The sequence below is a fragment of the Cucurbita pepo genome, chromosome LG05, assembly GCF_002806865.2.
Source record: "Cucurbita pepo subsp. pepo cultivar mu-cu-16 chromosome LG05, ASM280686v2, whole genome shotgun sequence".
Taxonomy (NCBI): domain Eukaryota; kingdom Viridiplantae; phylum Streptophyta; class Magnoliopsida; order Cucurbitales; family Cucurbitaceae; genus Cucurbita; species Cucurbita pepo.
Window position 1 is genome coordinate 10428218 of NC_036642.1, and position 27226 is coordinate 10455443.

The 27226-nt window shown below is 36.7% G+C and overlaps 3 protein-coding genes across 4 annotated transcripts in view; 1 reads left to right on the top strand and 2 right to left on the bottom strand.

The window, feature by feature from the left end:
* LOC111795263 (serine/threonine-protein kinase EDR1-like) overlaps positions 1–8244 on the top strand; it is a 9055-nt gene extending 811 nt beyond the window's left edge. Inside the window, 17 exon segments of the mRNA XM_023677572.1 lie at positions 449–893; positions 1195–1398; positions 2165–2353; positions 2534–2792; positions 2955–3075; positions 3253–3342; positions 3940–4035; positions 4326–4412; positions 4897–5017; positions 5724–5949; positions 6121–6244; positions 6351–6370; positions 6599–6755; positions 7196–7430; positions 7433–7498; positions 7609–7681; positions 7759–8244. Of these exon segments, the coding sequence (XP_023533340.1) occupies positions 642–893; positions 1195–1398; positions 2165–2353; positions 2534–2792; positions 2955–3075; positions 3253–3342; positions 3940–4035; positions 4326–4412; positions 4897–5017; positions 5724–5949; positions 6121–6244; positions 6351–6370; positions 6599–6755; positions 7196–7430; positions 7433–7498; positions 7609–7681; positions 7759–7841 (2403 nt within the window). The 5' untranslated portion in view covers positions 449–641 and the 3' untranslated portion in view covers positions 7842–8244.
* A 1822-nt stretch (positions 8245–10066) lies between these two features.
* Positions 10067–13518, bottom strand: LOC111795819 (protein LIGHT-DEPENDENT SHORT HYPOCOTYLS 10-like). The gene is made up of 2 exons (XM_023678412.1): positions 12645–13518; positions 10067–10340 (listed from the first exon to the last, which is right to left on the bottom strand). The coding sequence occupies exon 1, from the start codon at positions 13249–13251 to the stop codon at positions 12688–12690; it is 564 nt and encodes a 187-aa protein (XP_023534180.1). The 5' UTR covers positions 13252–13518; the 3' UTR covers positions 10067–10340; positions 12645–12687.
* Positions 13519–19366: 5848 nt separating this feature from the next.
* Positions 19367–23257, bottom strand: LOC111796080. 2 transcript variants are annotated; one of them, XM_023678767.1, is made up of 10 exons: positions 22824–23257; positions 22421–22470; positions 22255–22333; positions 21434–21529; positions 21139–21219; positions 20939–21030; positions 20178–20270; positions 20015–20083; positions 19653–19800; positions 19367–19555 (listed from the first exon to the last, which is right to left on the bottom strand). In XM_023678767.1, exons 1-9 carry the CDS (start codon positions 23139–23141, stop codon positions 19662–19664), a joined length of 1017 nt encoding a protein of 338 aa, XP_023534535.1. In that variant the 5' UTR covers positions 23142–23257; the 3' UTR covers positions 19367–19555; positions 19653–19661. The 2 variants fall into 2 exon arrangements, with proteins under 2 accessions (XP_023534535.1, XP_023534534.1); XM_023678766.1 differs by having other exon boundaries at positions 19418–19800.
* Between the last annotated feature and the right edge of the window lie 3969 nt (positions 23258–27226).

Consider the following 27226-nt stretch of genomic DNA (forward strand, 5'->3'; position numbering starts at 1 on the left):
TGTTGAATTTCTTGACGTCATACATAGGATAGGTTCAGCGTTTCCAATTTGTTTCCTTGTTTATTTTGAATTTCCTTTTGGGTTTCTTTAAATTGAAGCTGTTGATTTAAATAAAGGTCTCAAAAAATTACGATGAATCGAACAGTTCTTGTGTCAAGGGTTTGGAGTTAATTCATATTTTGTGGTTTGTTGTTCGCGAGGTGCGTGATTGATTATCTTCTTGTACGTTTTAGGCTATTGCGAAATGGGTATTTCTAGATTCTCGGTTATTGCTGTGTATGTAGAGGGGGGACTTTTTTGGTTTGAAAGGGGATGCGAAATTTTGACTTTGACGATTAGACATCAGAATATTTGTGGGTCTTGCGTCTTGTTTTGTTTTCCTGGGATCTATGATTTATTGTGAAAACATGACCTTGTTAATGATCCCTTCTATTTTTGTTCCCTGTAGTGCTTATGGCCAAAGATTTTGACGCTCCTGTTTCTCGGGTATTATGCCCTCCAGCTTGAAGATATTGCGAGGAGCTTAAGGTGTTGATATCAGTCGTTTTGTTGACTGAGGATATCTGTAAGTTCGATTAGACCTTTATATGGGGTAGGGAAGTACTCGGTGAAATGGTTTTATATTCGAAACATTTAAAGGCATGGAGGATCAGCGAGATGATGTTGCACAATCAGAGCAAGGGCCTTCCAATGCTACCTGGTGGTCTTCTGATTTCGTGGAGAAATTTGGATCTGTTTCTTTGGGCCCTCGGGAAGATACTGTAAGTGAAAAGGAAGAGCTCATCAATTCTGACCAAGATGCGTTGTTGTCGCCTCAAAGAGCATCTCAAATTCTCTGGCGTACTGGAATGCTTTGTGAACCAATTCCAGATGGTTTCTATTCTGTTATTCCGGTACCGTGTTCTTCCCATTCAAGTTTTTCAGTCCAGTAAATTAACTTTTGCTATTTTATTTCACTTTCACTGGAGAAATTATGTGATTCTGATGGATCTTGCATCATGTTTTTCTTATATATACAATCATTAATTAAATGTATACATTTTCACCAATATTTTTTTTCCATCTAATACTTAAATTTTAGAATTGACATTTGCTGTAGTGTTTGGCACCTGCTGTTATTTATGATAATAATTTTCATCTTATAAATTTGTTCAACAAACTAGAGCCTAATTGAGTTCTATAATCAATTTACAGGACAAAAGGCTAAAAGAGCAGTTCCACAGTATTCCTTCGCTGGATGAGCTTCGTGCTTTGGAGGCCGAAGGTTACAAAAACGATGTTATTCTTGTGGAGACGGAGAAAGATAAAAAGCTTTCTATGCTGAAGCAACTGATCTTGACACTGGTTAAAGGATTGAGTTCAAATCCAGCTGCAATTATCAAGAAGATCGCAGGACTGGTGAGGAGCAGTCATATTTCTTGCTAATACCCCCCTATCTAAAATTTGCAACTGTTTCTCCATTGAACTTCATTGGATTTCCCTTAAAAAATTGGTAATGATATTTCAGTTGTTGAAAACATCTACAATGAGGTTATCTGAAGATGCTGATTAATGGAAAAATCTGAACTAAACCCCTAATATTTTTATTCCAAGTTCAAAATAGTTAGTGTTTAATCTCTGTGGTTCAGAATGTGTCAACTTGTGGATTAAATGTTGTTGATTCAATCCTCTAACATTTGGAACCAACTTATTGGCATTAAAACAAGGAGATTTTTTAATAGGTATTCACGGGTCTCCAACCTGAAATTGATTTTGTAGCATCATGGATAATTTATTCTAACCTAATTTACTCTATCCTTCGGTGTCTAGTATTTTACCCAGTTAGAAACCATTTGTTACTCGATCGCATGTGGATTAACTGCTAACTTTTGCAGAATTGCTACCCTGCCAATTGTAACTTTCTAGCTGTAGCAATTTACTCTTTCTGTGAGGGTTTCCTAATTTGTTTAGCTAACTGTTTATAGTAGCAATTAAGAGAGATTGTATTGGTGCAGGACCCTTTATCTTGCAGTTTCTTTTTAGGAAAGGAAAAATTAATTGCTTTCAAACTCGATGTCATTAACCTTTTCTTAAGGCATTTCTTATGTCTCTCGATGGAGTCTTGTTTTTCTTTTTCTTGATTACTGACAGGTGGTTATTCCTGTTTCTGATTCCACCTTTTCAGGTTTCTGACTTTTATAAACGACCAATTTTAGAAAGTCCAGCAAAAGCCGCTGTAGAAGAAACCTCCCACTTGTTTGAGGATAGAGGCATTCAATTACTTGGACAAATAAAATTTGGTTCATGCCGTCCAAGAGCCATCTTATTTAAGTCTCTGGCAGACACAGTAGGGCTCGAAAGCCGTCTCATGGTGGTAAGCTTAGAACTTGATTTTATTTATTGAAGTAGGTTGTTCCTTCCTATAATTCCCCCCATTTTCTATTTATGAGTTATCGTTTGATTTTTGTTTTCAGAGGGTGACCACAGAATAGAGTTATCTGCTTGTCAAACGCCATCCTGATATTCCCTCATTCACTTTTTTTATTTTGTTCAGGGCTTGCCAAATGAGGGGGCTATTGGGTGCGTGGACTCATACAAGCATATGTCTGTGACAGTTGTGTTGAATTCTGTGGAACTAGTCGTTGATCTTATGCGATTTCCTGGCCAGTTGTTACCTCGGTCAACTAAGGCAATTTTTATGACCCATATTTCTGCTGCTGGGGAAAGTGATTCTGCAGAAAACGACTCCTGTGATTCACCTCTGGAACCTAATAGTCCTCTTTATGGGTTCTCAGAGAGAGTTGATCCCGACAGGTGGGATGTTGCTTAAAAGTTAAACCTTTTATTCCTCAACATTTCCAATCTTATACAAAATTTTAAGTTTTTGGTTTATGTATGTTTTCTATTGTTCCTTGTTGAGGTTCATCATTTTTTTTTTTTTTTTTTTTTTTTTTTTTTTTTTTTTTTTTTTTTTNGTGTTGAAAAAGATGAGAGCCTTCAATTCCACAGAAAATTTGATGCAGCTTCTAATGCATATGGTCCTAAATTGCGCAACTGGATGTTGCGTTCAAGTACAACACTTGACAGCAAACTGAGGTAAAAAATTGTTCCTATAAGCAGTCACAAATGATATAGTTACAAAAACCATTTATTTCTTGATTACTTCTAAAGAGCTGTTTCCTTTTTGTTTCCCCGAAAATTTCTTTCTGATGCAAACATGCAAGAAATGCACTGAGATTTCTGTTATTGTATCTTATTTTTCAAATCTCTCAGTTTATCACATAGTGAACCTAACATTGCAAATGCATTTTGGCGACGTAGTCGGAGAAAGGATATTGCTGAACAGCGGACTGCTAGTTCAAGGTATTTCTTGAATTCTTGTTCTTGGATAATATGGCCATCTTTTAAAGGTGTTAAAAATGTGTATTCCTTTCAAATAAATTCTATTAATCATCTATATTTTTTGACCCACCGTAGTAAGGCTGCCGTCAGGTTTACAATGGTTGATAATGTATAGTTTTATAAATGTTGTTCAGGATGGCTCTTTCTCAATAGTTTAACAATAGATGTAATTAAACTGACATGATGGTCATAAGCTTGTAAATTTAGGTTCTGTGGAGCTATGGCCTAAGGTAAATAAGATCATGTAGTTTATGTTTAATTAATTTGTCCTGTTTATACCCAATACTTTGGGAGCTAGCCCTTGGGAGGGTCTTGATTGAAAATAAAGAGAATTGGTTAGTTTTTTTTGTTTCTATTTCCTGCCAATTAAGAGAATCTGAATGCTTAAAAGTACATTATGCTCAATTTTACATATTTGAAATTAGCTCTGGAACAGTGAATCTTTGAAATATTTGGTTTGTGAGCGTATTCTTTTATGCCCTCTTGAAAATGTTTGAGGAAACATGGTCTTTTACTATATCAGTTCGGTTACGTTCTCATTTGCCTTTTGTTCTGCAGTCCAGAGCATCCTTCATTTCGGGCGCGTGGCCGGTCCATGCTTAGTGGGGATAGGAAAGTCTTCAGAGATTTTTCTGATGATGTCTCTACTTCAAGGTTTTTATTTATTTATTTATTTTTTATCTTCATTATTACTGGATTATCTCTTATCTAACTTTTATACTATCATCAGGCCACTGCCAGTTTTGGCCCCATATAGCATGTACCTGATTTGATTTAGGTTTTGGTCACTGCCAGTTTTTATCTTCATTCATGTACCTCAAACTAGTTTATTTGTTTTTGTATAGCGTATTTCTGTTTACATATAGAAACACCCATTATTTCTATTATCATGTTATCTATTTTTATTTATGATAATAATATTTTTCTTTTTTATTTATCTACAGATCAGATGGCGCTTCAACTTCAGAAGCACGTCGAATAAGAAGAAGGAGCATCAGCATTACTCCAGAGATTGGTGATGATATCGTGAGGTCAATCTTTGCTTTTGTTTTTCTCATTACTTTCTTTGTTTCCCTTTAAATGGTATTCAAACTTTGCAATTCTACCTTAATATGTTGATGTTGAAAAAACTTTGCTTTTCATTGCCTTGTTCTTCTTAGCCAACATTAGTATCACATTCAAGCCACCGTGCCATCACCTTTTTTCAATCGAGGATTATTGAATAAATCATTCAAATTAGATTGTTGAACTTCAAATTTATCAAGCCTGCACTTGTTAGTATTCCTCTCAACTTTATTGAATGACATTGTTCTGCTTGGGTGGATGGCATGCTATACTAGATATATATATTATTGGATGAAGACCTTATTTATTTGTGTAGTTTTACCAATGTTCTTGGTGCAGTAATTGTGTGTATGTTGTTTTATGATTGTTATTTTATCATTAAACGGCATAATCAACCAGAACTCTGTAATTTTATGCCTATGGTTCACTTTTCTGCTTTGACAATTTCAGGACTGTGCGAGCAATGAATGAAACAATGAAGCAAAATCGTCTTTTGAGAGGACAAACAGATGACAGGTCGTTCTCCCACCCTTCAAATGAACGAAATAGTAGTTCAGATGTTCGGAGAAATGTAGGTTTCATATGTCCTGGTAATTGAGGACTTGACTTTTTTTTATGTTCATTGTCATATTGCTTTCTGGCATCACGTTGAAATTTCATCTATTCTCTGGGATTTATTTAGGTTATATTACGATGATGATCTTCCTATAAGTTCTACTTACTTACGTTATAAGGAGGGGTGAGGGCATTGTTATGGGCTTGCATACTGAGAATCAAAAGGACTGTGAGGGTAGAATGATCTCGGCACAAAAATCATGTTATGGTTAGTTGGGCAGTGGGGTTGAGTTTGTAAGGAGGACTGCTGTTAACTAGAGAGGTGACATGGGTGAGGAAGGTAACTGCAGTATTCGGTCTTGTAGGAGAGTGGTGGGAGCCACTGAAATCTCCTGGGTGGGCTTTTTTCTTGGCCTTCACCATTCATCATTAAAACAGGATTTGTAGGATTCCAATTGGTAAGAACTTGTCATACTTCTGGTATTATAAACGAAAATAATACTTGTAAACAAATAAAGGAAGGTTGAGTGATTTAGAAAATACGATGAGAATGAATCATGCGATAGAGAAGGTAATATTTATGCATCGGGGAGAAATTTTATAGAGGTTTCATTTTGTGTGATCATGACGAGGCATGTTCGTTTTGACACTCTCTGGAACTGCTTAAATAGTAAAAAATGGATTTTGTCAGTGAATGAATTTTTTCTTTATTTTCTTTTCAGGATCCATTGGGTTCTCAAAGAGCAATATCATTACCAACATCGCCACATGAGTATAGGGGTCAAACCTCTGATAGAAGTGAACATTCGGCATTTGCGAATGATGATTTAGCCTCAAAATGGACTAAAGTTCTTGAATCTTTCTCCATGAACGACAAACCACTATTACCTTACCCCGAATGGAACATTGATTACTCAGAACTCACAGTTGGAATCCGTATTGGAATTGGTGAGCATTATTTTATTTTATCCTGTCGTTGGCTAAAATTCCAATATTTTGAGCATGCCACTTACTATTTCTTGACCTAAATCTAATGTTCCAATTAGATTCTTCGAAAACTTTTGGCCCAAAATATTCTTTTTTATTGCATTGAGAGGTCCTTACTTCGCCAATATCCAGGGTTTTTTGGAGAAGTTTTTCGTGGCATTTGGAATGGAACAGATGTGGCGATCAAAGTTTTCCTAGAGCAAGATCTAACTCCTGAAAACATTGAAGACTTCTGTAATGAGATATCAATTCTTAGGTACCTTTTTTTTTTGACGCACTAACTTTTTAATCTATCTCCCAATGACTTTCATTAATCTTACTCCATTCTCTTTGTATTTGTGCATGGGGTTTCTTCTTGCTAGTCGTCTTCGACATCCTAGTGGTACTTTCTTATCCTCTAGTTGGAAACTATAACATCACCGTGTTTTCTTTGTTTTAGATTGCATGTGTCACTGTATTTTCTTCGTGTAAGATTGCATATACTGATTTGTATGGGATACCTTATTTGATGCAATTTATAAATATCTGATTGATTTCTTTTCTTTCTTGTTCTTTTACTTCCGTTTTAAAAATCGAAGTCTCACTACAAATGGTGCTTATATTGCTGCAGTTTTGTTGTTTCTGGGTGCATGCACAAAGCCGCCACGATTATCAATGGTCAGTGAATACATGGAAATGGGCTCCTTGTATTCCTTGATCCATTTGAGTGGTCAGAAAAAAAAACTAAGCTGGCGGAGAAGACTAAAGATGTTGCGTGACATATGCAGGTTTGTTTTGCTCATAACGGAACATAGTATAATACTCTTTTCCTTGCTGACCCTAGTAAAATGAAGGGTTTTCCTTTTCCTCTGGCTTTATGCACTATGGTTTAAAGCTTATGAGTTCGAGGGATAATGGAACTAGACCCACCAGGGAACCTGGGGAGATTGTGCAATGTTATTGTCTAAGAATCTAATTTGACTTCGAAGTTTTCTGCTAGTGATTTGCTTCTGACTTGCTCTGGATTATGATATAGTAGTTAAAGGGTAAAGGAGAAAGATAAGATTCTGTTAAAAGCGTTTAATTTTTGTCAGCGCTTATTGTTTCCCAGATGATTTTGGATGATGCAACTAGTAGTGTGCTTGAAAAAGTACCTAAACCTAATAAATGGTGCCCTCTGAAAAATATAATACATTTTACTAACCGGACATTTGGCTGGATTTTTAAGGGGTTTGATGTGCATACATCGAATGAAAATAGCTCATCGGGACCTAAAAAGTGCAAATTGCCTAGTGAACAAGCATTGGACTGTCAAGATATGTGATTTTGGACTTTCAAGAGTATTGACTGAGGCTCCAGCAAGAGGGTCTCCATCTGCAGGAACTCCAGAATGGATGGCTCCTGAGCTCTTTCGAAACGAACCCTTCACTGAAAAGTGTGATATTTTCAGCCTGGGGGTCATCATGTGGGAGCTTNTATGTGGGAGCTATGCACGCTAAGTAGACCGTGGGAGGGTGTTCCACAAGAGCGGGTACGTCGATCTGCTACACTTTTAATCCATCAACTTTAATTGTATCTGGTGGCAATCCCATTTTATTTGAATGAGTAAGAGGTTAACTGGTATACCCTTTTGGCATCCAGGTAGTTTATGCTGTTGGCACCGAGGGGGCACGCCTAGAGATTCCTGAAGGACCCCTTGGCAGACTTATATCAGGTTTTTGATCATTGGGAAACATTTTAAGTTTTGTGAGGCTCTTGTTGAACTAATGAAGTTTTCTGTCTGGATTGCAGATTGTTGGGCAGAACCAAATGAACGGCCAAGCTGCGAAGAGATTCTCTCACGCTTGCTCGACTGCGAGTACTCGCTTTCTTGATATAGTTTGCTTTGTTTTTGTTTTGTTTGTGTACAGAAAAAATGGTAGAGGTGCTACTTCGATGTTCTCGGCTCCCATTGTGAACTCTTGTCGATTTTTCGAACCATTGTATACGATCAAAAAAGAAAAAAAAAAAAAAAAAAAAAAAAAAAAAAAAAAANCCTGTTGGTTTTGATCTTCCAATGGTTTCTGTGCTATATAAGGCAAGACCATTTCAGTTCTGAGTTCAAAGTTTAATGCCTTCTTTCTCCAGGTTCCATACTTACCTCCATTTTAATTGCTTTACGTGTAAGAACTGTGAAGGATCTTGGTTTATTGACTTGCTGCATGTCTTTGGAAGGGCTCACTAAATGTCTTCCAGATCTTAAATCTATCATAGGTTGCTCTGTGATTGTTATGATTCTTTTCAGGAAATCCCTTTCAAAATTTACGATATCAGTTACTCTACTTTATTCCATGTCCAAAACTTTGGATCAAGATTTGGAATATGAATTCGACACTTGATGGCTTTGACTATTCTTTACCTATTCCTCGTTTTTTAAGAGAAAACTATCTCTACAGACTAACACGAGTTGTACTCATTTCTTAAGAGTGAAGACCATCTCTATAGACCAATACAAGTAATTTTAGTATGTTTTGTCTTCACTTCTATACCTCCTATGAAAATTTCTAAGAGATTATCCAACTTAGAATTCTTCGAAGTACACCTAATCATGAAGTAATTATGATTGAGCTATCGAAGAATAAGGTGTACTTTGTGCTCCTTATTAATATAGATAGTGATCAGGTGACTTTTATAATAAGGTACAGTGAGTTTTGTATTTCGTATGAACGAGAAAGTTGTCGTTTTGTATTTCGTATGAACGAGAAAGTTGTCCATTTAAGCGTGAGTGTTTGGTTGACAAGGATCAATAATTTTTTTGGACAAAGATGAAGATTCTCTTTTCCCCAGTGATTGGTGTTTCCACTTTGCATAAAGTAATGATGTTGAGTTGGTCTCAATTCTCTCTTGCTTTTGGTCTCACGATATGGTCTTTGCCTTTTATTTACTTTACCATTAAAAAGGCAAATAGAATATCAATATCTTCCCTTTACTATTATTGTTACTATTCTAAAATACCATATCACTCTACCAAACCATGCACATATACTATGCTCTCTAACAACTTCTCATCTACGTTTCAGGATTCATATCGAGATTTAGAATTCGTGTTCGTCACTCGATAACCTCAACATTCCATTGTTCTTTTTGAATGTTTTGTTCTCATTCTCATGAACATGTTGAAGATCATTTTATAATGTATTTCTTTATTCAAATGTAGTATTGGTTCATTCATGTTTCTTCCTTTACTCGAACGTTATTTCATTATGTATTTCTTTTGAGTTCAAATTTAGCTAGAAGTTTATGATGTTTCATATTATAAGATAGTACAAGTATTGATTCATTTGTGTTGTAATTTATATTAAGAATAAATTTTAAGAATCAAATTGGAAACATAGCATAGGTCTGTTTTGGCCCGTTACGTATTATTGTCAACCTCACGATTTTAAAACGCGTCTACTAAAGAAAAGTTTCCCATACCTTTATAAGGAATGTTTTGTTCTCTTCTCCGACTAATATGGGATCTCACAATGAATAATTAGATGAATAAGATGGGAAAGTTAGATAATCAAGTTTGAGTCTAACAAAGGGAAACGAGTTTTAATAATCCATTTCATGCTTGCTTTTGATTGGTAAGATTGTGACATTAGTTCATATAAGTGGTGCATACCCTCAAAGGCAATGAACTAAAAACGAGTAAATGAACTTTTTTCTCTCGTTAAGTTCAATAGCAGTGAAATTGGAAAGATCGACTTATCCACTTTAAAGATGATAATAAGTACGTAATCTACTACTAGGGTCGTTAGATTTCTCGTTGCATGATATTAATGGTAATTTCGGTATAAGATGTGCTCAACGAGCGAAATAAAGTACAAAAGGGGGATGTAGAATGCATACCCTTAGCTAATGGTATCCTCGGTCCGATTCCGTCATTTCCTTACCCAATTCGCCATGAGCACGGAAAACCCTAGATTATTCTCCATATAAACACTACTTGGCAATTTTCTATCAACTCTTTTTTCAATTTAAAAAAATTATTGTTGAATGTCAAATAAGATTTCATCTAAGCTAGATATCGACGAACAAGTTCATTAGAGAAAGAATAGAACATTTCATTAACTTTTCAACTCGAGAGAGAAAACGTCCAATAGTTTGCATAAAAATTCATGAAATACATAATAAAATCTTACACGGGAAAGAGAAGATGCAACAAATGTAATATAAGGGCATGCATATAATGTATACACAAACTTAATATATAGTTCTCCCAATGTGATATATATTGTAGACATAAGGCCAAGGTAAAGCAACGTCTAAGCTTCAGCCTTTAACACATTTATGCTTTTCAACACACTTCTTTCTCTTCTCTTTCATTCTCTTACTTCCAACCTTTGCTCCTGCATTCAATCATTAAAACTCAAACCTTAATCCGTTCAAAAACTCGAAAACCCGACAAGGACAATGTATAAATCAATATTGAATCATAAAGTTTCGATTTTTTTGAAAACGATATTGCAGAATAAGCTACCTAAAACCTAAAAAACCAGCTCAAGTTGGGTTGAGCTCATCTCTATGAACATAGCTCGACGGTTAATGCATTTACGTCTTCTTTTGAAGTCAAGGGTTCATGCATAAACTTCCAACAAAATGTGCTATGTAAAGCTTCAAAAACTAGCTTATGTCTGGCTTAACTCGTCTCCACGAACATAGCTCGACGATTAATGCATTCACTTCTTCTTTTGAGGTCAAGGGTTCATGCATAAACTTCCAACAGAATAAGCTACTTAAAACCTAAAAGACCAGCTCATGTTTGATTGAGTTCATCTCTATGAACATAACTCGATGATTAATGCATTCACCTCTTCTTTTGAGGTCAAGGGTTCATGTATAAACTTCCAACCTAATAAGCTACGTAAAACCTAAAAACCCAACTCAAGTTTGAGCTTGAGCTCATCTCTATGAACCTAGCTCGACTATTAATGCATATACTTCTTTTTTTTGAGGTCAAGGGTTCATGCATAAACTTCCAACAAAACGAGCTACGTAAATCTTCAAAAACTAGTTTATGTCTGGCCTAACTCGTCTCTATGAACATAGCTCGACGACTAAGATATAGGCTTATTTTTCAAAAGTCGAGGCTTCATGCATAAAAGACATTTGTTTGAGGAACGTTTTCCAAACGTAAGATATGATTAAAAAGGCAAAAGAAAAATTCCAAATTCCAAATTCCAATCTACATGTTATTAAATTAATGAACATCCTTAGGGACAAATGGAATCCTTGGTAATTGAAGCTAAGAGGGAGAGACAGCCATGGAATATATGAACTGACAAACCCCAAAACCCTGAGCTCAAACTTACATAAACACATAAAAATATGCAAAAAAAAAGAAAATCCCACGTGCAAAAAGTGTACAAATTAGTAATATATATTAAAAAAGTTAAGTGTTTGGGAAGAACAAATGAAATAATTTCTCTTCATTCAAGGCTATTAGAAATATCTTGATGGGGTTTTTTTTCTTTGAACTTCCCTATGAACCGACAAGAACATGTGAGACATTAGGGCAACGTAGTACAACAAAAACACTTGTCTTAAAACCAAACACAAAAATGAGGTAAATGGGAAGCACAAAGTACGAGTCTTTACTTACTTCCAGCTGAGAAAAGTGTCAAAAAACATAAAATTTCACTGTTTCTTACAAAACTTATGACTTTTCAGACATGGAATCCAATCAATATACCAAATGTTTGATGAAATGGGAGAATAAAAACTTAGTGCCCCACATAAATCCATTGGAGACAGCCACAGAATCTTCAAAAATATGGCCTTTACCATAGATTTTCTGCAGCTCAGACCCAAAAACACTTGAAAAAAGCAGTCCCCTTGTGAAAGTTTTTTAATTTTTTCTAACCCAAATTCAAAAAGCACTTAATTTTTTTAATCACCAAATGGCTCTCTCTCTCCTTACACTACACTCGAGAGATTCTATTGAAAATGATGAATTCTAGTTCATTGGTGTTAATAAAATAATCAATATGAGGTGGAAGGGATGGGAAATTAAAAAAAAAACAAAAGGGTTTTGCTAAAAAGCATGTAAAAACAAAAACCCATAAAAAAATTTCGGTAATTAACGCTAAACAAACCTTAAACACTTAACTTAATCATTCCATTCGTTAATCAGAATTCAACGGTAATGATCTAAACTTTTCATTTGGGTTTTCTCAATTTGATATGAAAAAAGTGAATATCTGACATGACTATTAATCAGTGTTGCACTATCTACATAGAAAGAATCTTAAAAGAACTATATAGAATGATCAGAGATTAAAAACTGCAATAATCAGTACTGTTTTTCTTTTCTTTTTTGGGTGTGTTTTCTGAAGTGGGAATCTGTACGGTCGAGAAATGGAGTATTATAAGTTGGTTTTCTGTAAATTTTCTCTTTTTTTATGATTTCTTATCAGGGTTTTGTAGTAAGAGAATGATTCGATCTGGAAATGGTGATCTCCATAAACGAATATTCATTTATGATACGAAACTGTTAGTATGATTTATAAGCAAGCCACAGTTATTCGTTGTTCTTTTACGACAATTATGGTAAACTTTATCAAACATTTGAATCAACCCATCAATTCATGAAAATTTAAAACAAATAAGATGAATGAATAATGAAGATCTATGAGTTTAGAAGAGAAAATTACCATAATTTTGATGTGATGATGGGATTTTGTTAGAAGTGAAGAGCTAAGGAGTTGAAAAGTGCATCATCCCAGAAGAAGAAGAAGAAGAACAAGTATTAGTAGTTGAATCATCATGATTTGTATTGGTATTGCTTGCCTTGTTGCTTTTCTTCTTCTTTTTATAAGGAATCCCTCTTGCTTTGGCTTGACACTCCCTTACTTCTCTTAGATAAACCCTTATTGAAGCACTTGCAAAAGGGTTGGTCTCAGGGGAGCCACCATGTTCTTCATAAGCAGCTCTCAACCGCCCTATCAGCGCATCAAGGCTGCCCCATGCTTGCTTGAGTGGGCAGGTGCATGGCGCTGGTGGCTCTGGCTGTCCATAGAACATACAACCTTGGACATGAACCTTTGTCTTCCCAAATTGATCCAAATATCTTAGAAACTCCAACACATGGTTGAAGTTGCACTGTGCTAGTGCCACTGGTGGTCTTTGATTCTTCAAGTATTGCCCAAACGTGTTCCAATCTCGCCGCTTTTGTGACTCGTAGCGACTCGGGGTTGTTGTTGTTGTCGGTGGCGAGCTCGACGATCCTTCTCCATACTCCTTGCCTCTTTCACTCGACATGCTCTCGTCCCCCTCCTGTTCCTGTTCTTGTTCTTGTTCTTAGTTTACTCCACTCCGCTCGATAAACGAAGCACCCGAACACACAATACTTATGATCAAAAGTAGAGAAAGAGGGCAAAGGAACAGAAGTAAAGGGAGAGCCTTGGAAGAAGAAGATGAAAAAAAAAAAAAAAAAAAAAAAAAAGAATCACATCATGGGCTATACTGAGAAGACATGTTATGGGCCATATGATTTGCTTTCTCTCTTCATCTTTTTCTTCTTTTTTCTTATCTTTTATTATTATTATTATTATTATTATTATTATTTTGTTGTATACAAATAAATTAAAATCTATAATGGTTGTTTAAGAGGGCTTTGTCAATAGACACCATATCATTTTGTCTTTAATTTGATTAAGGTAATTAGTATTAAGTTTCAAATTAGTAGCTTAAGTAATCACGTTAGTTGGTAAAAATGTAGTAGACACGTTTTAAAATCGTGAGACTGACTACGATATGTAACATAGACTAAAGCGGATGGTGGGTTTGGTGGATTGTTAGATCCCACATCAGTTGTAAATGAGAATGAAACATTTCTTATAAGAGTGTGGAAACCTCTCCCTAGTAGACACGTTTTAAAACCGTGAGACTCACTGTAATACGTAACATGAACCAAAGTGGATGGTGGGTTTGGTGGATTGTTAGATCCCGCGTAGGTTGGAGATAGGAACGAAACATTTCTTATAAGGGTGTGGAAACCTCTTCCTAGTAGACGCATTTTAAAACCGTGAGACTCACTCGATACGTAACATGGACCAAAGTGGATGGTGGGTTTGGTGGATAGTTAAATCCCACATCAGTTGAAGAAGAGAACAAAACATTCCTTACAAGGGTATGAAAACCTCTCCCTAGTATACGCGTTTTAAAACTGTGAACCTAACGATGATACGTAATGGGTCAAAACGAATGGTGGGTTTGAGCTGTTATTTTGTATTTGAGTTGTCTTTATCAACATGGATATGGGAATAGATTGTTAAAATTGTACAAACCCTAGCTACATTTTCTCGTTTACCCTAATGCTCGTTCTTTCTGAAAATGAATAGAAAAATGAATAGAAAAATCTTATTTGTCTCGATCTAGATCATACATAAGTATTGTATACGTAAGTGTAGTAATAGACGGTAAAAAATCGAAAGAATCGAGTTGCGGTTAGCTTACGAGTGACGGGTTTTGGAATAATTTTTCAATTTAGAAAAAGGAAAGAAAAAAAATGGTGGGATTTGGAGGTGATTTTTGGATTGAATTCTTTAAGAGGTATAATTTGAAAGGAGAGAATGCACGTATGTCCAAAGTGATGGAGATGATGGCCAACCAATCTTACCTGGTCCCACTCTCAAGATATCCCTCTTGGTTCAACTATCTATATCCTTCAATCTTAGCCCTTCATCTTCACAACAATTCTTACCCGTTCGATTCATTCCATCCATGAAAGCTCGAACTTTCCCGTACATATCTTGTTTAAGCATAGTTTAACGAATAAGATAAATGGGTGTACAGAGTTTGAGTTGGATTGGATTGGAGAAATCTTTTGTACCAACCTAACTTTCGGGTTGGTTGGAGTTGGTGATCCGAGCAACTAGAATAAAATTCACAATCCAACCCAACATAACTCTCTATTTTCGAGTTGGGTTGTCGGGTTTTTTAGTTATCGAAAAAAAAATCATACTGATCTACAATACATGTTACATCAATAACTCAAATATCAAACATTCATAAGTCACAACGCATCACTAACATCAGTTATAGAGGTACAATATTCTTAATCTTCATAATAAATAGGGTAGGGTTGAATTGTAACCCTATTTTCGAGTTTGTAGAACTGACCCAATCAAAAAAGTTCCAACCCACAAACCAATATGAATTTTCGGTTTTTAAAAAATTCAACCCATTCCAAATCGAAAAAATTCCAACCCAACCCAACCTAACCCTTATGGTTTGGATTGAGTAGTTCGAGTTACTAGGGTTCTCGGGTCATATGAATACCTCTATAAATTTTTTTTTTAATCTTCTATAAGGTTGCAGGTTGTCACATGACATAACTCAGTAGATAATCACAAATTTACAATCTCAAAGGTCGATGATTCAATCTTCTACTCTACAATTGCTGAACTGAAATAAAAACGGTCGCAGGTTTGATACTTCACTCTCACATACGTCGAAATAGTATACAAGTTACTAATATCGAGAATCCACGCCAATATCACTTTCATTTGAATAGAAAAAAACACGAAGGTGGCATTAGCATCGAATATTGGAAGTTTTTGTGTAAATTAAGGTTATAAACATATATACATCATAGTTTAAAGAAGTAAAATTTGTCTTATAATTCTTTCTATTTTCTTCCATTGCTGAAATTGTATTGAAAATTTCTTGTTTTTGGAAGAGTTAGGTGTTTATAAGATAAATGAGCAAAAACAATAATAAAATTACATTTTTCATAATTAAATTTAATTATTAAACTTCATAATTAATTAATTAATTAATTAACAAATTTATAATGAAAAATTAAAGGAATTTTTATGATTTCATTTCTCTAGGTGGTCAAGAAAGCATGATTAAGGATGGACCCCATTAATTAATTAATTAGTTAATTAAAATAAAATTAGAGCTTAATTAATTAGGCTATAATCATTTATTTTCCTCTTATTTAATTTTCCATAAATAAAAATAAGCTAATAACCCACATTTTATTTAAATTATTTTTCCATTTTTCCATTTTTATCCTTCTAACCACATTTCAAAATTTACATAAAGGTCTCAAATTTGGGGTAAAAGACCGGTTAAAATGTCGGTCGAAAAGTTTTTGACTAATGTTCTTTTAGGTTTAGTCCGAGCAAGTGTCTGAGGTCACTCGAGAGTTGCAAGCCTCCTCACTTTAAATTTTCTTTTTATGATTAACGGAATTAAAATGGTATATCAATAATATGTACTATTCTTTTTTGTTCGGTGATTGTTTGTATGCTCATTTGTTATTAGATCTATTATCAACGTATCATGTCGATTTTCAATTATTAATAGACGTAAAAGGAGTCTATTAGCAATTGATATCTGTGACTATGATAAAAGTGATACATCAATGGTGAACGAGGTACAAGTATCAATAATTGAGATCAATCACTACTAGAAATACATCATCGTGCTATTTTGATATGCAATTTATCGAGCTATTTTGATATGGATTGTTTGCTCATGAAATACATCATCATGTGCTGTTTGAATGACTCTTATTTTTTACAAACGAGAATAAACATAGTAAGATGATATAACAAGTGATTCAAATGACTCAAGTAGTGAGTCTAAGTTTGGATATCTACACATTAGGTTAAATTTATAATTTTTTTTTCGAGTACTCAGTAGAATCTCTTGAATACCCTTTAAAGAACATGTTTGAAAGTAATGATATAATGTGAAAACATCATAGATATTGTCCGTTTTAGTCCGTTACGTATCGTCATTAGCCTCACGGTTTTAGAATATGTTTCCTAGGGAGAGGTTCCCACACCATTATAAGAAATGTTTCGTTCTTCTCTCCAACCGATATGAGATCACACAATCCACCCTTTAGGAACCTAACGTCCTGACTGGCACACCACCTGATGTCTTACTCGAATTAGATCAAAAGGTAGAGAGTTATAAAAAAGTTACTAAATTTAGGGAATCTAAAAGAGGGGTGAAAGGACAGAATTATGAAACATTAATGTTGTTTGATTGAAACGAGGAAAGAGGTGTTTTGTGGTTAGGTGACAACCAAACGTGTTTTCTTCTTCCTTCCTCTTTTACCTTATTTCATTGCAATCTCACATTTTAGTGCTTAAATTTTGGGGCAATTGTCTTATCAGACAGCCTATATATCATATTCCAATTCCTACAACCCTTTCTCTTTTCCCCTTATTTTACGTTCTCCCACTCATTAAAACTCCATTGCCCCCACCCTCTAAAATCCCTGTTTCAACATTATATGTGATAACGAGAGAGTATCTGATGACATCGAGAGGAGACGAGGTCGGAGATGTCGTCTTTGTTAAGGGTGTACACGGTGGGTTATGTTGAAAAAATCTTTCGGACCAACCCGAAATCTCGAGTTGGTTGAGTTTGTGACCTAAGCAACTCGAGTAGAGTTCACAGCTCAACTCTCTATTTTCTCACAACGTATCACCAACATCAGTAACAAACGTCAAAAGTAGGGTTGGGTTGTACCCTATTTTCGGGTTAGTCACCGAACCCAAAAATTCAACCCAATCCAAACCTTAAAAAAACTAATCCAACCAACCTTTATGATTTTGATTAAGTAGTCTGGATAGGTCGGGTTATCAGGTTATATGAACACCCCTAACCTTTCTTTCATTTTCATCTCAACTATATTCTCTGATTTCGAAGAATTTGGACGGGTTTGGAGTATTCTTTCAATGGAAACCCATATCAGATTTTGGTGTCTCTATTAACGTATTTCATTCAAGCATGGATTAGAAAAGGAGAATTCATATTAAGGTGGTTGAGAGTTCGGAAATTATTTAGATTCGAAAGAGAAAAATAATAGAGGACAACAACATGTCCAATAACCTATATGATATGAATGATTTGATTTCAAGTTTTTCCTCTTTTTTATATGGTTATATAACTTTACGTAAAGAAAGTATCACGAATTCTTTTAATTTTTTCCCTATAGTTTCAATGTTAGGAATCATTATGAAATGACATCAAAGGTATAAGAAGTATTATCGAATTAATCATTTTATTTAAATTATGTTAGTAAATACTAAAGCATCCAGATCCATACTAACAAAGTAGAAAGTAGACACGTCCTTTAGAGTTAAACGGAAGGGTAACGAGATTCAATCAGATAGTCCTTCCTCTTCGATTGAGATCAAGAACAAAGCCACGGGAACACCTTATTGCTTAGTTAGAAGCTCATATCTCGCTAGCTAGAAGGTGATATAGAGTTTTCCTTTTTGCTTATGAATTGGTTCAAGAATGAGTATAGAAAGATGGAATAGGACAGGTCCTCTAATTAGGGTAATGAAGGGTAAGGTTTGTCCTAAAGTTGGAGGGTAACCAAGTTTTGGCATTTTGTACCGACTAATGGAGAGCTGCTGCTAAGCCAACCTTGTTGCTGTCCTTTTCCTTCGCTGAGTGCCATTCTTTTTGGGTTCATAGAATCATTCAAATCTGGATTGGTTTTAGTGCCCTTTGAGAATATTTTCTGCTTCTCTTTGGCACCAAGCTGCTAAGTTGCTGTAGGGCACCCTACCCCACAAATCTTTTTCTCTTTTCTTTTCTTTTTCCCCCTCCCTCCCTTTTCTTGAAAGTGAGGGGTAACCTTGGACCATACCCACATTCATTTTACTTTCTATCCTCGAGTTTTTCCTTCCTTTTCCTCGAGTTTTCTGCTATACTGATAGGTAAACGTTTTCTAATGGATATTGTATTGAGGCTTATTGGGAGAGGAGTCCCACATTGGATAAATAAGTAAGGAATATATCTCCATTGGTACGAGGTCTTTTGGGGAAACCAAAAGCAAAGCCACGATGAGAGCTTATGCTCAAAGTAGACAATATCATACTATTGTGGAGAGTCGTGATTCCTAACATGGTATCATAGGCATATCTTTAACTTAGCTATGTCAATAAAATCCTCAAATGTAGAACAAAGAAACCATGAGCCTACTTTGTTCAAGGGCTCCAAAGAAGGAGTCGAACCTCGATTAGACCTCAAGGGAGGTTCTATGGTATACTTTATTCGAGGGGAGGATTGTTGATGATTGTTGGAGAGGAGTCCCACATCGGCTAGTTAAGGGGTTGATCATGAGTTTATAAGGAATACATCTCCTTTGGTACGAGGTCTTTCGAGGAAACCAAAAAGCAAAGTCACGATAGCTTATGCTCAAACTGAACAATATCATACCATTGTAGAAAGTCGTGATTCCTAACATATCGAACCGGTTTGATTGAACCAAAACCATACTATTTGTCTGTTTTGATCATTAAGATCAAAATTGGAATCTTATTATGCCATTTCATTCAAGAACTAGGGCCACAGCCACCGTAGCTCACTCACTTTTTCCCTTTTTCTTCCTCTCTTTCAGTTTTACCCTTAGCCCATTTCAGTGTTGTTGTTGGAACATAATATGTCAAGTTAGGCAGGCATTGTGACAGCTCAAAACCACACAGGTTGATCAGAAAATGACATAAGTTGGTACTTTCAGCTGTTGCCTCATCACCAAACATTCATGTCTTTGCTACCTTTGTCTTTCTATCAGCTGAGCTAACTAAGAGAAAAGTAGGTGTTTGGGCAACAAGAACAATGATCAATATGGTCAAAGAATACCTTACAAATATATATATGTATACCACGGGAAAATATACCAGTATATCCTAGGCTTGCGGTTCGTTCTTAGTGACCTTAAGCGCCTCCTCTAAAGCTTGAACAAAGGTAGCTACCTTGTATGTGAAGAACCCAACTAGCATTGGTATCAACTGTAATTGCATAACTCCATAATCTTCAACAAGAATACTACAGAACAAAAAGGGGCAGGCTAAAATACCTTGTTGAATTCAGTCAGTCCAGAATATGAGCACAGCCAGTAAATGATGTATGTTTTCATTTGCTAAAAGCTTTTTCGGTTTCAAAATAACGCTAGATGACGAGAAATGAAATGAATGTTCGAGTAAGGGGTGTGAAAATAAGGTTTGGTGATGGCAGAATTCAAGGTAGGGAGCGTACTTACCCGTTCCAACGGTTATATACCATCACTAGTATAACTGGAACTAGTAACCGTGGTTGTGCAACGGCTCCCCTGCAACGAAACATAAGAACGAACAACACAGTAGTTCATCATTGCTTATATATCAACGCTCAAATGTAACAAAAAAAGTCCGAGTAATACGTACTTGACAAGTCCTCTTGCTCCATCTGCCAGAGAATCTACGCTACTCCCGAGCATTCGTACGTACACGAGAGAACCAATTAGCCCAGCACCAAAGCTGAAATTGGGAAAGAAATGTCGAATAATGTACGAATACGAACGAACGTATTACGGAGTCTTAGTTTCATCCCCATTGATTTCATTATAAATGCTATTTATTTTTTCTTCTCCTCCAAACCAATCTTAGTAAATGGGTCTCAGTTCTTAAGAAAAGTGGAACTTCTGATAATTCCTTCCTTTGTAAATATGACTATTGAACTTGATTAGTGCACCCATCGCTCTTCCTTGCGTTGGTTAAATATCTGTATCAGCCCAAGCCCAAGCCCACCGCTAGCGGATATTGTCCTCTTTAGGCTTTTCCTTTTTGGACTTCCCCTCAAGATTTTTGAAACGTGTCTGCTAGGGAGAGGTTTCCACACCCTTATAAAGAATGCTTCGTTCTCCTCTCCAATCGATGTGGGACCCCCCAATCCACCCCCTCCAGGGCCCAACATCCTCGTTGGTACATCGCCCTATGTCTAGCTCTGATACCATTTGTAACAGCCCAAGCCACTACTAGTAGATATTGTCCTCTTTGGACAAAGTTTTTAAAACACGTCTACCAGGAATAGGTTTCCACACCCTTATAAAGAATGTTTCATTCTCCTCCCCAACCAATGTGGGATCTCACAATATCAGTAAGCTGCATTGATATTAAAAATATGAGGTAATTAACATCAAACGAACCTAGCAGCAACTTGCGGGGAATAAGAAACATAAGCTGAGACCAAACCAACACCTCCTATTGCCAGGGTTAAGGTTTGCAGCTTCTCCTTTAACTGAGAAGACAAAAGAGAACAACAAGGAACCAAACGACAATCAATGTATGAGACATAGGAGTGTTACTATTAATAGAAATACCACAGAGCCATTTTGCAACAAAGAACCTTAAAGTACTGTTCCCTCGATAAGGCGGCCAATACTTCGGGATCCCCTTGAGGCCTTCTCAATTCTCGAAACATCACGTCCTACAATTCAGCATTACAATGATCTTTGAAACAGGGTAATCTCTTGCAGAAATATGTCATTCTAAATATTAGAAGTGTTCAATAGTCTCCTAAAGCTCCAAAGAAATTCAAATCAAACCATAAAACGAACACTATTTCAATTTGGAAGCACTATATGAAAGGGTGGTTTTGAGATGAGACTTTAACCATAAGCCATGAGGGTCAAAAGGCTTACACTGCCTCCAGTAGCTGCCTTATATGCCCTATCCCACTTCTCTTGCTCACGCCTTGTTGGTGCCAATCTCCATCTGGGTGACTTGCGGTTATCGACCTGATCCCTCGTTTCATTGCAATTTTAGTAAAAGGGAGAGTAACAAACTAAAGATATTATGAGACTAAGTATGTAACAATCTAAGTCCACCGCTAGTAGATATTGTCCACTTTGGCCCATTACGTATCGTCCTCAGCCTCGTGGTTTTACAACGCGTCTACGAGGGAGAGGTTTCCACACCCTTATAAGGAATGTTTCATTCCCCTCTCCAACCGATGTGGGATCTCACAATTCACCCCCTTAAGGGCTAGCGTCCTCACTAACACACCGCCTGGTGTTTGGCTCTAATACCATTTATAACAGCCCAAGCCCACCACTAGTAGACATTATCCACATTGCCCTGTTACATATCGCCGTCAGACTCACAATTTTAAAACGCGACTGCTAGGAAGAGGTTTCCACACCCTTATAAGGAATGTTTTTTCCCTCTCCAACCGATGTGGGATCTCACAATCCACCCCCCTTAGGGGCCAGCATCCTCGCTGGCACACCGCCTGGTGTCTGGCTTTGATACGATTTGTAACAACCCAAACCCACCGCTAGTAGACATTGTCCGCTTTGGCCTATTACGTATCACCGTTAGCCTCACGATTTTAGAACTCGTCCACTAGGGAGAGATTTTCACACCCTTGTAAGGAATGTTTCATTCCCCTCTCCAACCGATGTGAGATCTCACAAAGTATACTTGGAGTTGGAGGGGATACTTAATTGTCAAAGCATCATACCTGAATCTTTTCCTCGACAACGTTTTCCTTCACAGGCATCGGAGGAGCCATTAGTTCTTTGCTCAAATCGACTTCCAAACTGTAATCGCATAATCCAAAAGTCGAAACATGATTAAAGAGAAAAACGTGATCGCAGTTAACATACAAGTAAGAAGTGAGAACCAACCTATCAAGGGTCATGACTCTATTCAAGCTAAGAAATCCAGAAGGCTCATCCTAATACAATAAGATCATTTCATCAGCCATCACATTATCATAGACTAACATATCACAGATGGAACCATAAACAACATTCTGTATAATTTCCAAGATAACCGAACAATCTAGCAAGAATTTGATTCTCAAACAGGAAGAATTGAAGCAGAATACTTCATATTGCTAATGGGTAACACTTAGTTCAACACTTGCATGAACATTGATGATAATCCATGATGAATTAAGCAGGAACACGCATAAATGTTACAGAAATGTAAATTTTCTTAGAAACCCAACAATCTCTAAAGGAGAACAAGAACAATAATGGTATTGATAAGTTAATATAGAACAGAAACAGGAAAACTAAATGAAACCTTAGCTTTATTGACCCGAACAGATGAATCATCAGGTTGGTCCTTCATTAATTTTTTCATCCGACCCATGAATTCTCTGTTCCAGATATAATCATCGGAGGTTAAGGGGTCGTCTTTTTCACCACCCCAGTACTTACGGAGCTTGGTTGTGGTAGGGGGGCCGCCGTAGTCGCCGGGAGCAACCCCGGTGGACCATTTTTCCGGCTTCTTTTTGGGGAGAATGACCTTGGTTTGCCTTGGGTCTGGTAATGGAGGTGGAATTGAAGAATCCTGGGAGATGGGAGTGGAGGTAGCTGAGATGTAGTTTAGTATAGCCATTGGAATTAGAGATGAGGATTGGATTGAAGATGGAGCTTCAGAATTTGCTTCACTCCGCTTTGGCTTATCGAAATAATTTTAAAAATAAAAATAAAAAATGAAAAATCGAAAAAATGGGGGAAAATATCTGCGATTTTTTGTGGGAATGGTAGCCATAATCAAAGAAAAAGTATGCTAGATTTTNTGAACACCTGCGCTCAAGATCAATAAAGTCGATCGATTCTCTAAAAACAAGTTATTACAAGTCTATCACGTGTTAGGAATTCGAACAAAGTGACCTAGAAGAGGCTTACAGCCACTCGACTTGTGATGTTGGGGCGGCTAGTTAACGTAGACTTGATTTTCAATATTCTACTTGTGCATCACATCCTACCGAGGAAGGTCAAAGGGAAGGGATCAAATTTGATGAGCATTATGTTGTGGATGCAATCACATGGGATACTGAAGATGACCTTGAGGATGATCGCTTTAATAAGCTCATTAAGTGGTATGTGCGGGATTCACCCTAAGGTCGTGGATGACATGCAAGTTGGGAATGGAGCACAGCATGACAGAAGACCATCGTGATCATCTTGATTAGGTATTGATGTCAAGGAGTTACACAAAGAGCTATGAGTATGCCACTATAACAGCCCACACTCATCGCTAGTAAATATTATCCTCTTTAAGCTTCCCCTTTTTCGATAGTAGATACGAGTATGACATGGAAGTTGGGAGTTGAACATAGTATGACAAAAGACCATCGGTATCATCTTGATTGGTGTTGATGTCAAGGAGTTACACAGAGACATACGAGTATGCCACTGTAATAGCCTAAACCGATCGTTAGTAGATATTGTCCTCATTGAGTTTTTCCTTTCGAGGTTTCCCTAAAATCCGTATGATAGAGAGATGTTTCCACACCCTTATAAAAAAATGTTTCGTTCCCCTCCCTAACAGATGTGGGATCTCACAATCCAGTGGGAGGTCCCACATCAATTGGGGAGGGGAACGAGTGCCAGTGTCCCGAAGAGGGGTGAATTTCGAGATCCAACATCAGTTGGAGAGGAGAACGAAACATTTTTTTATAAAGATGTGAACTAGCAAACGTGTCTTGAAGTCTGAAAGAGAAAAATCTAAAGGGGATAATATCTACTAGCAGTGAAGTTGGAGACGGCATGAATTCTAACCTCCAGAGGACAAATTGTCTTCTACTCATATTCTATAATACATGTTATAGCTAAATGTCGACATGTCGACTTGGGCCCAACAAAACAGAAGCCCATAGAGGCCAACAGACACGAACGTCCGTTCATGCCTGGTAGCAAGCGCCGATTGCCGATTTCCTCGACCAGACAAGTTTCGTCTCCTTCGTATTGCTTCACCGATCAAATTCTGAACGGAGCCGTCGTCTTCTTCTCATTTCTTTCCTTAATTCCATTTCTGGATGGCGCGAAAACTCAGGCGTTCACCGCCGCCGTTGCGGCGGCGTAACTACGCCACCGATTATGATGCTTCCCCATCTCAATCTCTCAACGCATCAAACGAAGACGACTACGACGCTTCTGAATCTAATAACTTCCAAACCAGCGGCCACAAATCAAAATCCCTAGAAATCAATGAAGAATCCGCCACGAACAGTCCAACGAATTTACAGAGTACAAACGCCGCCGCAACAGTATTACCATACATTAATATCGCACCGTTGCCTGTTTTCCACGGCGGCTCCGATGAATGTCCGGCTACGCATTTAAGCAGATTCGCCAAAGTTTGCCGTGCGAACAACGCGGCCTCCGTCGAGATTATGATGAGAATCTTTCCGGTAACGTTACAGGGTGAGGCTCTGCTTTGGTACGACTTGAACATTGAACCGTACCCTCCAATTTCTTGGGAAGAACTGAAGTCTTCGTTCTTGGACGCGTATAACAAAATCGAATTGGCTGAGCAGTTGCGATCGGAGCTTATGACGATCAGTCAACGGCCGGAGGAGAATGTTCGTTCGTATTTTCTGAGGCTGCAGTTGATCTTGAAGAAATGGCCGCCGGGAAACGAACTTTCCGATGGGTTTTTGAAAGCGATTTTCATGGATGGATTGAGGGAAGAGTTTAAGGAATGGATGATTCCACAGAAACCGGATTCTCTGAACGAGGCGTTGCGACTTGCCTTTGGGTTCGAACAAGTTATGGTCATCCGTACTTCCGGCGGAAAGCGGTTTCTCCGGTGTGGGTTTTGTGAGGGGCGGCATGAGGAATTGGTTTGTGAGGTTAGGGAAAGAATGAGACGGTTGTGGAAGAGTAAGGAAAAGAAGAATGGCGGCGATATGGCGGAGAGCGAGGGGCATAATACGGCGGGGCTTGTGCGGTCGGTTTCGGCGATAAGCAGAAATGAAGCGGAGGTTGGGAAGGACGGCGGGGAAATGGTGGGTTTGAAGAAGAAAGGTCAGTGTCAGTGCTGGAAGCATCAGTGTGGGATGAAGAAATTGGATCGAAACCTTAGCATGCTATCCAAAACTTCTAAACCCTAATTTCATAACTTTTTTATTTCTCCCTATTTTTTTTATTTTAGTCTCGGTCTACTATGGCTCCCAACATATTGTCGAGATATTTCAATTTATGCTATATGGAAGAAAATAAAATTTCATATTATAAATTTTAGGTGGATTACAATTTAGAGTAATTTAGAGTTATTGTATTTCATTAATGTATTTTGGGACTTTTTATTTACTTTAGATCACAATGTCTCTCGTAATCATTTTGAGACTATATAAAGTCATGTATGTTTATATGTAGGTAGACTGGAAAAATGTAGTAAAAAAAGCATTTGTGCTCTTCTTTAGCCAATGACTAAGTTTCTTTGTAATTCTATGTAGTTTAGGTTGCATGTAGAATTATTCAAGTTCGACATGATCAATCCTACTTGTGGAGTGATTCAAATCTCAATCAAGTGTTCTTGTCTTGAGATATTTGATCAACAAGAATCATTCAAGCTAGATATGATCAATCTTGCTTGTGGAGTGATTCGAATCTCAAATAATGTTCTTGTCTTGAGATATTCGATCAACAAGGTAATCCGAATCTTACTCTTCTTGTAGTGATTCCTTATCTTATCAAGGACCCAACGTCTGACATGAGATCTCATAATCCACCTTCTTTAAGGGGGTTACCCTCTCAACATGCATAATCCTCCACCCTTCTTGAGGGCCCAGTATCTCAATGTGAGATCTCATTATCCACCCCTCTAAGGGGCCAACGACTCGACATGCATAATCTACCTCTCTTGAGGGCCCAGTGTCCTTGTTATCACACCACCTGATACCATTTTGTAATAACCCAAGCCTATCATTAAAAAAAATTGTACACTTCGGTCCGTGACGTATCGTCATCAGTCTTCATGGTTTTAGAACACCTCTACTAGGGAGAGGTTTTCATACTTTTTAGAATGAACATTTCGATCACTCTCGTGAGATCTCACAAAAACAATTGAGTTGAGTTAAAATGCACCGATCAAAAAAGTGATTTTTTTTTTTTTTTTAAAGAAAAAAAAACTAATGGAGTGGGAATATTTGGTAGCTAATCTTTTTTTCTCAAAAGTGGAGAGCGATATTAAAAAATAAAATAATAAAGTCATTACTTTATTGGGCGACTCGCTAAGCTTTGAGTAATTAAATTAACGGTGTTTGATTAAGCCACGCCACCAATTTGAAATATTGGACTCCAAAATCTTTATGATAATTTTATTTTATTTATTTATTATAAATTCACCACTTTTCCCTAACCTTTTGTCTTTACTCTTAACTTTAAATTATCCAAAATACAACTTCTACTTAATTATCTTGTTTGAATTATAATTTAGTATATGTAAGTTTTAAATTGGTTTTAAATAAATCAAATTAATATTTTTTTATCTTTATTATTGTCGTTTCAAAAAAACAAAAAGAATATATATAAATATATATATATATATATATATCGTTTAAATAAATATTCATGAATTTTTTAAAATAATATTAAAATATTTATAAATAATTTATGAAGCGTCAATAATCGAATTTGGTCGATGGTAAAAATTGGTTGAAATAATTTGTGGTATGGGTAAATAATTTATGG

What these genes read in the sequence shown, in the direction of transcription:
- LOC111796080 (XM_023678767.1), bottom strand. Translation starts at nt 23,141, where the DNA reads ATGGCTATACTAAACTACATCTCAGCTACCTCCACTCCCATCTCCCAG. An exon ending in TTCGGGTCAATAAAGCTAAG is followed by an intron (nt 22,471 to 22,823) that starts GTTTCATTTAGT and finishes TTATTGTATTAG; the next exon opens with GATGAGCCTTCTGGATTTCT. An exon ending in CGAGGGAACAGTACTTTAAG is followed by an intron (nt 21,031 to 21,138) that starts GTTCTTTGTTGC and finishes TTGTCTTCTCAG; the next exon opens with TTAAAGGAGAAGCTGCAAAC.
- LOC111795819 (XM_023678412.1), bottom strand. Translation starts at nt 13,251, where the DNA reads ATGTCGAGTGAAAGAGGCAAGGAGTATGGAGAAGGATCGTCGAGCTCG.